At 40.1% G+C, this 16128-nt stretch overlaps 2 protein-coding genes across 3 annotated transcripts in view; one reads left to right on the top strand and one right to left on the bottom strand.

Moving 5' to 3' along the window:
- Positions 1–394: 394 nt before the first annotated feature.
- EHF (ETS homologous factor) overlaps positions 395–16128 on the bottom strand; it is a 32094-nt gene continuing 16360 nt past the window's right edge. The window contains exons 3-9 of one of the 2 annotated variants that reach the window (XM_074955264.1): positions 10593–10838; positions 8975–9034; positions 6394–6462; positions 6234–6302; positions 3229–3288; positions 1666–1861; positions 395–805 (exon numbers count right to left, since the gene is read on the bottom strand). In XM_074955264.1, the coding sequence (XP_074811365.1) occupies positions 706–805; positions 1666–1861; positions 3229–3288; positions 6234–6302; positions 6394–6462; positions 8975–9034; positions 10593–10838 (800 nt within the window). In that variant the 3' untranslated portion in view covers positions 395–705. The remainder of the gene's footprint in view (positions 806–1665; positions 1862–3228; positions 3289–6233; positions 6303–6393; positions 6463–8974; positions 9035–10592; positions 10839–16128) is intronic. The other variant, XM_074955265.1, reaches the window with a different exon arrangement.
- The window catches only part of ELF5 (E74 like ETS transcription factor 5), a 97492-nt gene continuing 87834 nt past the window's right edge, over positions 6471–16128 (top strand). The window contains exons 1-2 of the mRNA XM_074955266.1: positions 6471–6522; positions 10606–10715. Of these exons, the coding sequence (XP_074811367.1) occupies positions 10684–10715 (32 nt within the window). The 5' untranslated portion in view covers positions 6471–6522; positions 10606–10683. The remainder of the gene's footprint in view (positions 6523–10605; positions 10716–16128) is intronic.

Here is a 16128-nt window from a genome sequence, read left to right as displayed (position 1 = left end):
ATTATTTTGGGGAAGTTTTATGGCCTGTGTTATACAGGAGATCAGAGTAGGTGATCACAATGGTCCCTTCTGGCCTAGGAATCTATTAAAACCACCGCATGGCTCAGAGATGCTTACTATGTTATCCACTCAAAGTTCACTTTCTAAGTGTACTAACATGCTCCAGCATGTGCAGCTGTTGTGGGATAGCTACATGAGGCAGATGCTTTTCAGCCTCATGCATGCAGTCGTATGTTACTTCATACTCCACAGGTATCCACAGTTGAAATAATATGATCTGAACTGAACAATCACCTGGGAGTCCTCTTACAAAGATAAGCAACATTGGAAATCATTATTTTTCACAGGCTGCCTTATTTTAAATTATTTTACTCGTAAAAATACGTAATGCCCCATGATTCCCCCCTTTATCTGCATGACTCACAGCATTGTCATAAATCACATTACTCCTAAACTATATAAAAAAAAACTTCATAAAATGGGAAAATTAATCACAATCATAGTTACCATATATCACAGAAAACTGTGTACATTTTTTCCCCATACAGGACATACTTTGACTAAAATAATTTTGACACGAATGATAGTGTTCCTTCTTCCTGTTAGAAGTAGTTTTTTTTCCCCCATTTTGGTACATAAATAGAAGGGAATAGTCTTTGAAATATTTACATCCAGAAGATTTTGCTGCTGTTTTTGTTGACATCTTCAATTCTCATTTTCTCTCCAGCCACCAGCATTCTTTCCAAATTTATAGACTAATCTCCGGCCATCCACACGCTCCAGTATTTCTCTTTTGTAATAGTATCTGTCAAAAGAAAAACACAGAAATAGATTTGATACTAGACATTGGAGTTGAGAATAGTCTTTAAGGGACACTGTCAACTAAGAAATCACACTTGTAACTGAACATGTTTTACCTACTATTATTACAAATAATATCTAACGTTATTGTGACTGAAAGAGATTAGAGAAAACATCTTATCTCTTTTTTATTTTACTTTGTTTTAGTTTATACATTTGACTGCACCTTGCAGACTCTGCCACTTTTCAGAACACCAGCTCATAGCTTATTCAGTGTTGCCAACTCTTGTAATTGTATTGCAAGTTTCATGATATTTGACGTTTCTGTAAAAGTGCCAGCTTCTGGAATCCCGTGATCAGGTAAGACTCTCAGCTTTCATTTAAAACAAAAAAGAAGTTTCTAGCCCTACTGGGTGTGAAGAAAAGCGTGAAAATGTGAAAATCAAAAGGATCCCATGATTCTTAAGCCAGTCTTATTATTTTGGTGGGCTTGACTTATGTTCAGGTTGGCAATACTGCTTAGGCATTGCTTAGGCCCAAATTAAACCCTTTGGGTTTAGCAGTGACAAGTCCTTGAGCTGGTTCCTTTGCAGAGGGGTGAGTTTTACCTTTTGTGTTTTACCTTCTATATCAGTTAGTTTAACCTGTTTGTGTGGCTTGTTCACACAGCAACAAGGGAGACAAAAATACTTTAAAAAATAAGAAAATGTATTTATAACCGCCTCAAAATCAATAAGGGAACTCAGATGGCAGGTGTAGCCAATGAAACTACTTTTAACTAATTTTTTAAAATAAACAAAATTCCAGATGGATGCAATATGTCTTTAATTATTCCAGGATTCATGTTTTCTCAACTCATGCTACCTCATGGCCCGGCTGAGTTTCTCATAAGTCATGCTGCTATTGTTTTTCTTCTTTCCCCAAAGCTGAGCCACCGCCTCAGATTTTAAGAACCTGAAGACACCTTCAGATCGGTCTTCCCACTTTATTAATCCTGGGTTCTTCTCTGAATTCAGGAGAATATCTCTGATAAATTCCCAGAGGTGAGTTCCTCGAGGATCTGCAAGAAGATGGAAGAAACAGAAAGACTTTCTCTGGGGTATTTTTTTGTTTTTGTTTTATTTTGGTATGGTAGGTTGCTCACAGAAAATGACTTGTCTGCAAAGAAACCATAATCTGACTATGCCTCCAGACTTCCATGTATGTTGTCTGAGATGTGTAAAGCAGTAATCTAAGAGACAAGGTGGGTGAGGTAATATCTTTTATTTGACCAACTTCTGATAGTGAGAGAGGCAAGCTTTCGAGCCACTCAGAGCTCTTCTTCAGGTCTGGGAAAGGTACTCTAAGCGTCTCAGCTAAATGCAAGGTGGGACAGATTGTTTAGCATAAGTACTTAGCACATAGTCTAAGGGACCATTCAAGGTAGAAAGCTTGTCTCTGTCACCAACAGAAGGTGGTCCAAAAAAAGATTGTACCTCACCCACCTTGTGTCTCTCATATTCGGGGACCAACACAGCTACAACTACACTGCATAAAGCAGTAATCTTGACATTTCTCAAATTGAGGTTATCTTCAGAATAGCTCCTCACAGATTTGCATATCTCAGTAAGGTTGCAGCAAAATACTGCACCAACTCACCCTCAGAAACTTGCATGCAACACAGAGAAATGGCGCCTAAGCCAGTCTTTATTTCATATTTCAAAGCTCAGCTCTTTGTATTAATCCTATCAAGTGTGTGCCCTGTTGAAGCCACATACCTCAGACCACTGCTCTGTTGCTTAATCCTTCTACACCATGACTTTTGGCACTTATACCCATTCAGGAAGGAAAAGCACTTGGAGTGATTTGCCCAGAAAGCTGTGGCGTTCTCCCCTACTAAAGACTAAGAAGGAGATTTTCATGACTCATTTGCCAAAATATTTGGATGGAAATGTTTGCACACCCATGGTGTAACCTTCCCTTAAATCTCCATAATGGATGTGGATAATGAATCCTTCCTTAGTGGAGGGACAAGCCCAGGGCATTGCAAGGATTGAATTTCTCAGAGAGGAGTTCGTTCTGGTGGCCAAGGCATCTCCTAACTTCTTTTCAACACAGCAATCATGTCTTAAAGGAGGACACAGTAAACATTCATCTAATTCTGTGTTTCTGAAAGGTCCTTATTGATTAGAGCATTATTTGGAACCTCTACTCTACCCTGGACAAAGCCAACTCAAACAATGGGAGCAAAGTATAACAGAGAGAAACAGTTGGTCAGATCCTCAGCTGGTGTAAATCAATGTAGCTCCATTTGACCCATATGATTTGAAACTGGGCTCTTTTTTTTTTTTTTTATTGCTTCCTTCCTTCCCAAAACTTGAACCTAAGCTTATACTGTCTTTGGGCCGTTAATCAAGCCACCAGTGTTGCCATAAGCAGTTGACTTACTGTGCTTCTTGGTGTGGGACTTTGGGGGATGATCTTGAGTTTTTTTCTCATCTGAAGACTCTGCAGAGGATGAAAATGAAACCATTCTGATAAACTTGGCTAAAGGTTTTCTGTAGACTAGCAGATTAAAACATAACCTCAAAAATGAATAAGTGCCTGTTTTAAAGATAATCAGCTTTCAAAAAGTAAATGAGTAATCCAGGGGGATATTTTTGCTTTCTGAGTTATATTTTAATCAGCCAGGCTACATGTCACAAAGAGATCATTGATGAATAAAAGACAAATACAGAGGTATACAGTTGACTCTGGAAATGTTAATTAGATTAACAAATACCACATGTCCCTTGCACCATGTATGTCAGAGTGAAAAATAAGAGGATCATATCTATAAAAGCAATCCAGAATTCTCCCATTATGGCCCAGACTTTGCTGTAGCATGTAACTTTGGGGGCTTTTTTTGTTTGTTTGTTTGTTTGTTGTTCTATAGATGATCTAATGTGAATTGTATGTACTGGTACAAATGTAATGTACACCCACCTGCCTAAATGCAGAATTATCTGACAAGGCATTGTTCTTAAGAAAATAAATACAAGCCGAGTAGTCCCAGAACTCAAGCCAGTGTTGTTAGGAATTTTTGACAGCTGGGCACATATATTTTATTTTTACAGCTATAAGCCACAAGAATATGCTGCTTCTCATCAGTGCAACATTTTTGCCTGTAAACACTCTTAAAAGGCATCTGATTTCTAGCTCAAGCCATTCCTCAGAAACTAAGAATAAAGAAGTCATATTTATTCATTTCTTATCACCTAGCTAGAAGATGATATTTCTGTGTTTAGTAGTCACCTTCTTGGAAATTAACAAAATCTGAATCTATTACTGACATTAACACAAAAGGTTTCTTATAATCAGGCTGAGAACTTTCACAAGGTCTATGAGACAATTTTAATTATAAGTCCCTCTTGTGCTTGCTCTGCAGGATATTTAGTGCCTGAATTCCATAAAGTAAATGCTTAAGACCCATGCATATTTTTCCAGTGGCTAAGTATTCACAATTACCATAATTTTGCATGGAAAGCAGGAATTTACATGTGCAAATGACTTAATGTAAATATCTATTTGCATAAAATCTTGCCTGATTTGCACATGCATCTGCAATAATTGCATGTAAAAAAATGGGTGCAAAAATATTTACAGACATACTGTACTCTACATCAATTGGAAATATGAACTCAAAAGTAGGGTTCTCCAAAAAACGGAATATTAGGTCTGGGTGCAGGCCTGAAAAATTGAAAAAGAAATCATTTCAGGTCAGCCTGGATGAAAGTGTTGTGAAATTTTTAGTGAACCAAAATGTTCAAAAAAATTAATTTCAATGTTGAGTATTTTTAATACATTTTAAATTATTTTTAAAATTTCCCAAAACAAAGTCAAAATGTTTCATTTCATAAATGCTGAAATGAACCCTTTCTGACATTTCTGGAAAAAAACATTCTGACCAAAACAATTTGCCAAAATGGGTCTAAATTTGTGAATGGTTTCGGTTAACCCAATTTTGCATTTTTGTATGTGTGAAACATTTTTTTCACCCAAGCTTTTGCTCAGCTCTACTCAGGGAAGAGAGGACAGTCCCTGCCTACCCTGTTTTAAGTCTGATATAGCATGGTCTTGACCTACAGCTGCAAATCAGCTCTGGGCTCATTTTATATATCCTGCCCACTTTCAGAGAGCACCAGCCACTGATGGAAGTCACTGAGCTTGTCAACTGTATATCAAAAGTCAGTGGGACTTTTGTCTTGTTTAAGGACTGCAGGGTCAGGTCCTTAATTTGTGGGTAGTTTTACCTAAAAATACGATTATTAAAAAAAACACCTGATTTTAGAATCCCCTAAATTACCTTAAAATGGCTTTGGTGTGTTCAACTTAGCTGGTAATTTATTCAATGAAAGTCAGTTGCCTTCTACTTAGTGATTTATTCCTTATTACACCTGTGTAAACAGCCTCCCATTCTGCCTTTACTCTTCCACGGCGACCTGTTCTGAGCACACACCATTAGAAGGCTGGGGCTTGACAGATGAAAAGAATTATGATGCAGTTTCAACCTTGCAAAACTTGTGACAAAAGATTTCACATTATTTGCATATGATTCAGAATGAGCTACTTCTTTACGGGATATACAAATTTAGTTTTTACAACAGGCTGTGCCCTTGGCGAGACACCCTAGCTGTAGGCTCAACAAGTCAGCGTATAAACACACCAAGCCAAGAATCTTGCTGATTCCCAGCACTGTCAGAAAGCTCTGAAGAGCTGGCAGCCATTTTATGAGAATGGGCATTGGCAAGAAAAAGAGCAATTGGATTTGGTGGGGATTTTTAACATTTATTGCTGAATACATTTGTTTAAACCGCACATCACCTCGGCGAGCCTTGCTGTGCTTCTAGGTGAGGGCCACGCTTATGCTCTAATAAATTAGTTAGTCTCTAAGGTGCCACAAGTCCTCCTGTTCTTTATGCAGATACTGTTACTGTAATCTGCCCTTTAATTGTGTCAGGTGAATTTAAGGACGAGGGCCCAGTGGGCAAATGAACTGGATAGCACCCAGCATGAGTCTCAGTGGGGAGCTGCGGAGGCAGTGGGAGGAGTGTAGTCCCATTGCATGTCTTCTTTCCATCTCTTCCCGATATCCGGTTCTTTCACCTTTCTTTTCTCTCTTTCTCTCTCTCACCCTGATATTTTTCTACCTTTGATTCTTTTTCAGTATTTGTTTCTCTTTGGATTACTTTCTCTTTTCCCCCTTTTCTTTCCTTATGTTTTCTCTCCTTCTTCCCCATGTTCCCTCAAGAGTCCTTGCTTCTTGTCTATATCGACTTTTTCTTGTCTATATCGACTTTTGGTTTAAAACTACTGGATACCTACACTCAGACCTGCAACAGAAGACTTTTATATAGCAGTAATTCTAGGGTGTGTGACACAAATGATCAGCAATAGAATTAAGAGCTTCTTACCAAGAGGCTGGTGACTGGTAGTAGTCGTGGAAATCTGTTCACGACAGAAAGTTTTACTGTCCAATAACTCTGGAGATTAAAAAGAAAAAGTTTAACGTTAACATCCTCTTACCACAATAAAACACTTTATAAATGCCTGAAGCATTGTGATGTTAGTTACCTACTGTGCTACCATAACCACTGTCATACAAATAATTCTCTTCTTTCCAGGAGGCCATTAAAGACGGATCTGAAGATAGGGACCAAAAGGAAAGTCTGTATCAGTAAAAGAATACTATACAGCAGTGAGGTGAGTAACAATGAGACACTGAACCATAGGAATAAGAGAAAGGTGACAAATAAAAGACCATGGGGAAAAAAACATGCAAGTTGCTACACCATAGACTGTTACATTCACCCATGCCATTTGTACACTAGGGCAAATTTGTTAATACAGAATATTTATTTTTTAAAAATACTTTGTCTTGGCCTGAATTATTCTATTCTCTCAGGTAATATTTCAACTATGTGTGTTCCAATGGAAGATCAGCTCCTCTTCCTGACCCAGCAGTGAAGTGTGTGACGTTATGCTTTGTTGCTATAGAAATGATTGCATCCTGAACAATTCAGCATTCTAGTAGAATTGAAGAAATTAAGGTTTATTCTTTGTTTGTATTATGGTGGTTTGTATTATGGTGGTTCCCAGAAGCCCTCACTGAGGCCAGGGCTCCCTTTGGTTAGGTGACATATCAGTTCATAGAAAAAAACATGATATAACTGAAAGTTCAATCTTCTATGTGGGTCCCATTTTATATTATTAGATACCAATGCAGAATCTCTATTGAGGATCAAACTGAGGGCCTGTTGCTAAACTTACATATATCCTTAACCTAAAGGACATTTTATTGGGCACAAAATGCATAACCCATGAATATGGAAGATTTTTAAAGCCACCCTTAGACTCATAGTGCTCCATACAATACAAGGAAAATTCAATGGAATGTTATAATAGCAGACTCATAACCGGCACACATTTGATTTTCTTGTCAGCAGCTGGTGAAATCATAATGCTTTTTGCATTACAACTTCTCAGGCCAGAGAAGTTAAGTTTGTCTTTCTTTCTCTTTCCAAATCAAAGGCAATGAAGCATAAGACTCAAATTTGGGATTTATTTATTTTTTCAAGTTAATGCAATTGGAAACTGAAAATGAGTCACTAGCTAAATCATCTTGTTTGGCTGCGTTAACATTTATGACATGGGAATTTAGCAGGCATGCAAACTTATAGCTACATGTTGGGGCATCCTGAGCCCATGTTCTTACAGTAGCACACACCCTTTTCTTGTCTGGACATCTGATCCACCGACTGTTGTCTCTGAAAATAAACCTTACCCAGCTAAAGCTTGTGGGGATTATTTGGCCTCATGCTTACAGCTATGCCAGCATCCACACTGAGGCAACCTTCCTTGACTTAGTAGGACCAGATAGGATTCCCCTCTGAACCCACCAACTTCATTTCTATCTCATCACAAGGAGCTGGCGTGTAGCCATATCAAGTTCTCCCATCCTCAAGAAAGTAGCACGCCCAGCCCCTGCCAGCTCATGGACATACTGACTGCGCCTGGATAATTGAACCTGGGCTTTTCATGTGGCAATGAGCAGAGCATCACCACAGCCCCACTGCACCAGCCCCAATCCAGCAGTAGTTTTTAATAGTGGAGAAGTGGCCACCATAAAAAAAAAGGGAATACACAAGGCTTTAAAATTTGCACAGTCTGTAGATGAATACTTTGTGAAGGCCTTGTGTATCTCTACTGAGGGGTGGATTAAGACTTAATCAGGCCAAGATCCACAACGATATTGGGGATTCCTCCTCAGAGATTTTTTCTTTCTCATATAGAAGACCTTTCCTTTCTCCATCTCAAATACAGTCAACTCCCCTCCAGCAGAAAGCCAACCTGTAGCTATACACAGGACGGTTACCTGCTACTCTACCTCTGTGTCTCATTGTTCTGTCTGACCCAGCTCTGACCAAGGGGAACATATACCAAAGACCCTAAATTCCTGCCTTGATCTGTGCCTAGCTGTATTCTATGCCACAGGGAAAAGGCAATAGACCGATGAATGAAATAGGCTGTCTGTGTTTGTCTGAAACACTCCACGCTATAAGCTGGTGTTGATTCTTCTGGGAAATAGTAAGTGGGTATGCCAGTGGCTCATTAACACACCCACATATAAGGGACTTGAGAGTGGCTATGTAGAGAGAAGATCTGGAATGTGAGCTGAGCCATTCTTGGAAAGGAACCCTGAAAATGGCCAAAGTTGAGGAGAAAACTTGAGCTTGATTTTGTGTTGTTCCATTGTAGTTCTTTTTAACAATGAAACCAAGCCCGAGGGAGGAAGTTATGAGCCACTACAAATTGTGCAAACTGTCTTTGGAGGAAGGTGATGAAGACACTGGACATGTGACATTTTAGAGGTCTCCTAACTGAGTAACCCTATGCAATCTAGTGCTTCTGGTACCATGTGAGACCTCAGAGATTCAGTAAAGAGAATTTACTGACATTTTTAAAAGCTCAGTTTTAATTTCATTTCCATTATTTAATGACCTCTTCTCTGGAAAACAGACTTGTTTTGGTATTTAAGTGAAGCTGTTGCTAAAACATCCACTATGAACTTTATCTTAGCAGCTATTTTCCTTGATCATTGACACCCAAGTAAAGTCAAGTTACCTGGTACACCATAACAATTGCTATTACTCACCTGTTTGTTCTGTTTTAACAACGACATTATGTGATGGGTACATTTCACTGCCACACTGACCTGCAAGAGATTGCATGGGAGAGGGGAGGTGTAATTATGCGCACGGCACACAAAGGAAAGATAGGGCTTCAAGCAGGGATCAATACCAAAGGGCTAATTTTTAAAAGACATGAGGACACACACGCACACACACATACGCACACACACATCTTCCGCTCACACCCTGTGAACTCCTCATTTAACTTCTTAGTGTGAATCTGCTAAATTACTATGCTATGACTGGAAATGGGAAGTGTCAGGTGGGTGGATAGAAGAAAGGAAGGAAGAGTCTGTCATTTTTACCTTACTACGTCTATTTCGGAGACAAGACGGGTGAGGTAATATCTTTTATGGGACCAACTTCTGTTGGTGAGAGAGACAAGCCTTCGAGGCACACAGAGCTCTTCTTCAGCTCTGGGAAAGGTACCCTGAGCATCACAGCTAAATGCAAGGTGGAACAGATTGTTTGGCATAAGTAGTTAGCACGTATTCTAAGGGACCAGTCAAGGTAGAGTGGCCCATTAACACCCCAGAAGTCATAGGACAAAAAGAGGGGTTAGTGGGTTACAGATTGTTGTAATAAACCATAAATCCAGTGTCTCTGTTCAGTTCATGATTTTTAGTGTCTAGCAGAATTATGAAGTTAAGCTCCCAAGCTCATCTTTTGAAAGTGTTGTGCAGGTTTCCTTTGTGGATGAGGACTCATAGGTCAGATATAGAGTGAGTGTTTTGTGACTTGTTCACCCACAGGTAATAGGGTGTTTTTGTCTTTTATCATTTTCCTGTGTCATTTCATTCGAGAGGGTAGTGATTGTCTGGTTTCACCCACATAGTTGTTATTGGGGCATTTAGTGCACTGGATGAGGTACGCGGCATGTTGTGATATGGAATGTGTAGGATCCATGGATCTTGAAAGGTGTATTGTGGGGGGTGTTGATCATTGTAGAGCGGAGATATGTCTACAGGTTTTGCATCTGTTGTTCTGGAAGGGACTGTGCCGCTTTAAGTTGATGTATTTCTCTCTCACCAATGGAAGTTGGTCCAATGAAAGATATTACTTCACCCTCTCTAATGTCTTGGGACCGACACAGCTACAACTACCCTGCATACATCTATTTCAGTCATTTAACAGAATGAGTTGCCTTCTTGCTACATGAGGCCTCAAAAGCACGGAAGGGAGTTCTACATTTCTGCACACCTATGAATCTCCTGAGCATCAGTGGGTTACAGAGCTCCTTTCTGTAATATAAGAATGTGGGCTACTTGTTAATAAAGAAAAACTTTGTCTTTTTTGATAAAACATCCCATCTGTTTTCATGGTCTTTCCCCAGTACTGCTAAATTGACTAATGTCTTGTAGATCAGGTAAGACCTTAGTAAAGTGGGGGATAACCAGGAGTTTCAGTCCTGTGTCTCTTAGGAGCTCAGCAGCAATGAAGTTGCACTCTTGGGAAACTCTTAAACCCCTCACAAGCAGAGCTTCAGTCACTGCAAGGCTGAGGAACATAAGTGGCCTTAGATCAACCCAGAATTCACAAAATTGTGGTTGCAGTCCTGTCCATGCGCTAGTGTATGTTTACCATTCCATTTTAGGTGCTGAAGGTTGCTGTAAAGAAGTTGGCCGGCTCTCCCAGCTGCCTGGGTGAATTCGTGCAAAGTCATGCTGCATAGATGTTCACCATCGATGTCAAAGTCCTGGAAAGGTATGCAGTTGGCATCCAGCTGGTTGGTATCCAGGAAATGCTGTAGCCACTCCCACACCTGGTACTTGGTCCAGTATTGAGGGTGTATCTCATGCCACTGAGTTCCATAGAAACTGCCAGGCACTGGAAAGAGAAATGTTACGAATTTACTCTATCTGTTAACACAACAGTAATACCGAGATAGAATGTCTATGTACCGTGTACAGGAAAGAAAGCGTGGTCTAGTCCTTAAAGCACATCACTGGAAGCCAGCAGATCTTAATTCTCTTCCCAGTCCCTAACACTAACTTGCTGATTGTCCTTGAGCAAGTCACTTCAGTGCTCTTTGACTCAGCTTCTCAATCTGTAAAATGGAAAGAATCAAACTAACGTAGGTTACTGGGGTATTGTGGGGATTAATTCATTCATGTTTGTAACATGCTTTCAAATTCTTGGGTGGAAGGCTCTACCAGTGGGAAAAATATTAGAGCATAGATGTATTGACGCCCACGTGGGAAAAGGCACCTTTGAAGTATGTATAATAATGATGGGCCAAATCCTGCAGTTCTTGTTTGGGCAAAACTCCCTTTGAGATGAGTGGGAGTTTGGCTTGAATAAGTACTGAATAAATGCTGAATATGAACTTCAGTATTTAGCCCAATAATGATCAAATAAATGTATATTTAAAGGTATATTATTACGTAGTAAAATCTATCATATATAACCACCAACAAACATCAGCTGTATAGCAGAGCTGGCATCCAAGGCAGAGAAACAAATCATGCCTTGTGTTTGGAGATACCTCAAAGAGATCTCTTAATATGCAAGGCTCCCTAATTTGTTCCTCAGAGGTTTTACTGAATATCTAAATTCTTTGTTGATTGGCCAAATCCTCCAGAACAGCCTCTGTTATGTTCTTTCATGACAATAATTTGCATTAAAAATGCTAGAATCTGAGTACGCAAAAAGGATTTGTGCCTGCCAATGGGGTAATGAGATGTCAATATTTACGGACGATACCAAGCTGAGAGGGATTGCAAGAGCTTTGGAGGATAGGATTAAAATTCAAAATGATCTGGACAAACTGGAGAAATAGTCTGAAGTAAACAGGATGAAATTCAATAAGTACAAATTCAAAGTACTCCACTTAGGAAGGAATAATCAGTTGCACACATACAAAATGGGAAATGACTGCCTAGGAAGGAGTACTGCAGAAAGGGATCTGGGGGTCATAGTGGATCACAAGCTAAATACGAGTCAACAGTGTAACACTGTTGCAAAAAAAGCAAACATCATTCTGGGATGTATTAGCAGGAGTGTTGTAAGCAAGACATGAGAAGTAATTCTTCCGCTCTGCTCCACGCTTAGGCCTCAACTAGAGTATTGTGTCCAGTTCTGGGCGCCACATTGCAGGAAAGATGTGGACAAATTGGAAAAAGTCCAGAGAAGAGCAACAAAAACGATTAAAGGTCTATAAAACATGACCTACGAGGGAAGATTGAAAAAAATGGGTTTGTTTAGTCTGGAGAAGAAAAGACTGAGGGGGGAACATGATAACAGTTTTCAAGTACATAAAAGATTTTTACAAGGAGGAGGGAGAAAAAATTGTTCTTCTTAACCTCTGAGGATAGGACCAGAAGCAATGGGCTTAAATTGCAGCAAGGGCGGTTTAGGCTGGACATTGGGAAAAACTTCCTAACTATCAGGGTGGTTAAGCACTGGAATAAATTGCCCAGGGAGGTTGTGGAATCTCCATCACTGGGGATTTTTAAGAGCAGGTTAGAAAAATACCTGTCAGGGATGGTCTAGATAATACTTAGTTCTGCCTTGAGTGCCTAGATGACCTCTTGAGGTCCCTTCCAGTCCTATGATTCTATGATTCTATGTCCTAATTTACCAAGGCGAGCGCAAGCACCACAAGTGATTGTTGGGAGTACTGCATGTGGTACGGGGAGGAGAGCAACAATCCTGCACGGACTTGACCACTTGTGGGCTGTCTAATCTCCGGCAGAAGGACTGGAATGGAAAGTAATTCAATGAGAGGCAACTCATAGCCTGATTTCTACATCTGGCAGCTTGGGAATCCTGAGACTTGTGTGTTCAAAAGTTAGTGTGCACAATGTAGTGGTGAAAATATTAACTATATTATGTATAGTAATACACCTAATATGTAATAACAAATATTAGTATTAATATGTATGCAGTGTTGTAAATTTGCACAGCACTTTACACACACACACACACCAGGCCTTATTCACATTGACCAGTAACCTCTTCTGTAAATGAGACTATTCACAGTGTCAGGGACTACTCAGTGAATAAACATATCAGAGTCTGGCCCTGAGAAAGAGACATATTTCCTGCCCTAAAGAGTTTACAACCTAGATAAGCCAGGACAAGCACACACAAGGCAGGAGAGGGGATGATATGCTGGGATTGTTCCTGCGGAAAAGAACAAAAACAGGACTGCTTGAAGAGGTGGGGTTGAAGGAAGAATTTGAAGCAGGAGAGAGACGGTGCTTGGAAAACGAGGACAATGAGATGGTTCCAGACATAGTCTATAGTATGAAAAAAGGCATGAGGTGAAACCTGGGGAAAGGAGACAAACTATTATTGGAAAGGGCACAGGGGAAGTAGTGGGAAATGAGAACAGATGCAGCTAGGGCCTTAGAGATGAGGATAGGGAATCTGAATTTGATGCAATAAGGAGCAGGAAACCAAAAAGAGGACTCCAAAGAGAGGGATCATATGGCCAGAGCAATAGGAGAGGAAGATGACTTTAGCAGCAATAATTTGAATACTCGAGTGGCAAAAATCTGAGAAGCACGGATGCCAAGTAGGTGTGGATTTCAGCAGTCAAGTTCATTAGGATATGAATAAGGTTTTAGCAGGGGAGGATGGGGGCATAAGGAAAGGCCAGATTGCTCTAGGTCAGTGGTTCCCAAACTTGTTTCGCCGGACGTGACAGGTAAACAAATCGGCCCAGCCCGCCAGGGGCTTTCCCTGAACAAACAGTGGGACAAGTTTGGGAACCACTGGTCTAGCTCATCTACAAGATATGGGCTTAATGCAGCAATTAATGGGTGAAATTCTATGCCCTGTGCTGTACCCAAGGGCAGACTCGGTGATCATAGTGATCCCTTATGACCTTGAATTCTATTAATTTGTTTGTTTCTGTCTTTGAAAATGTGGCAGTGTCTATGTACAACATTGATACAGTATTCTCATTGCTTAACTAAATATTACTATTTATATTATTTATATTTATTTAACACCAAGAGTGTGCTAGATACTTTGCATAAATAGAGGAGGTCAAGTTCCTTGCTCCAAAAAGCTTAAAATCTAAAGCTAAGATATAAGAAGCACATACTATACCTTTCTAGTCGCTTTCTATAATAAGAATAAATTATATCTGGTTAAAAAATAATCCCCAAAAGGGGGGGTGTGAAATTTTGCCAGTTTCAGATTGAAAATAATAAAACTCTAATTCTGTCTGAAGGTGGGCAAAATGCTCTTTTTTTACTTTATCAGAATTTCACAGCAAAACCAGATATTTCTGATAATAGCACAGAATGGGAATCCTAACTTTAAGGCCCACAAAATGGTGGTGCAGGCCCCTGATGTTTTTACATATATTTCTAAAAATTGAAATGTTGGTGAAAACACTACAAAAACAAATATATAGTCAAAAAGGGACCAGAGCAAGGCTGCTTAGCCACCTCGATGAAAAAGCTCTGTGTAGGCAAAGCAAAGCAGCACTGTATAAAGATGGCTTATTAATCAGATAAGGCTTATGTGTTAGCTAGAATTATTAAATTGGCCAGAAAGTCCCACAGAGAATCCCCCTTCTCCCACCTTAATAAAGGTTCGCCCCGGCCATACTGAGCTAAACAAAGTGGAATGATGTGCCAATAGGTGATACTAAGGACAGCATATTTCAGCCCCACATATCTCAGTCCTGGACTCTGGAGGTCATGAGAGATGGGGGGGGGGGAATTGAGTGATTTTTTTTTTCTAAAATTTTAAATTCAAATTTTTAAAATTTGAGATGTCATCCATGTTTTAAAATTCCAGCTCTATATTTGACTGATCGGTGGGAACGCAGGGGGAATTTTCAAGCTCCTGCTCTGCAAGTCAAAAAATTGTCAAGAACCAGCTTTACTGTATGAGCCTTCCATCCCAGGCACTGATACAGTATTGCATATTCTAGCCAAAAACAAGAATATCCAACATGGTTGTGAGAAATGTTAGTAATACAATCCCCAAGTTTCCCTAGCTACCGCTACCAGGAAACAAGGGGTATCTCAGGAGCAGATTGCTGTGGGTGCAGAACCATTTGCAGCTTGCAGTTGCAGGATTGTGGGGAATTAATTGCTATGTAGGGGGCTCCAGAAAGTAACAATGGGATTTAGAAGCCACTGGGCACCCTCTGAAGGACCTAAGAAAGGTGGTTGGCCTGTCTCCCTGCAGGCTGCAGTCTTAGAAAGGGGGAGAGGACATTTGTAGGCCACCCGTTCTCAAACCAGAAGACTTTAAAGGTTAAAGGGGGGTTCTTGTTGAGAGAGGAGAGTGGGCATGTGGAGGGAATTGCAGAGAGGAAGATACAGGTTGACTTGGAATTTCAGACTCATGTGAATTCAAAACTGGAAGTGAATCCTGAATGATTGCAAAGGTAAAAATCCCTGAAAATAAAACCCACCAGTTTAGGCTTGCAAAATCCCATGTAAACTGAAACTAGCGCTTCTCAATCAAACATGATTTTCACCATGAATCCTCGCAGACAAAATGAAAGGCAACCCTGTGTGTTTATCAAGGGCACTATTATATATTATAAGGTATTTAGGAATCACACAGAGAAAAGAAACAGAGCTCCTTTAAGTTCTGAATGAGAGAATCTTCACTGTACATTTCGTTATAGCATTTTACAGGACTGTGATTAGTGTGTGATATAGGGTGCTTGCCTGGCTTGATTTTAAGGTTTACTGCTCCTACTGTGACATTGTATTGGGTGAAAGATCTTAAAAGGTGTATCTAATATAATATATAGGTGCACAGTTCTACCACCATCCAGAATTCAGAAAATAATGGCACAGGAGGTATAGCTCTAAGTCACTGCTTAGGCTTGAACTTGGGTTGGTACTGACCCAAAGCCCTCACCATAGGATGGCTGTTTAGTGGCTTATGTGAAATGGAACTGGACAGCTCTGTCCATTATGAATTGAACAGGTTTCCATATCACAAAAAATCCCTGTCACTGGCAATAACCCTCAGTGTCAGTCTGTCTTTTTAGTAGTCTGAGCTGAGAAGGCAAATACTGTGCCAGAGCAGGAAAACTGAACTCCCTTCTCAAGTGGTCCCTGCAGGTCAAGGTCAAAGAATAATGTCTGAGCAGTGTGTGTGTGAAGCTTGCAATGCTGCTGCCTGTGTTGTACTT

Source organism: Natator depressus, chromosome 6 (genome assembly GCF_965152275.1).
Source record: "Natator depressus isolate rNatDep1 chromosome 6, rNatDep2.hap1, whole genome shotgun sequence".
NCBI classification, from domain to species: Eukaryota; Metazoa; Chordata; order Testudines; family Cheloniidae; genus Natator; species Natator depressus.
Note: the sequence above shows the minus strand (reverse complement) of the source record. Positions and strands in the feature narration are given on the sequence as shown.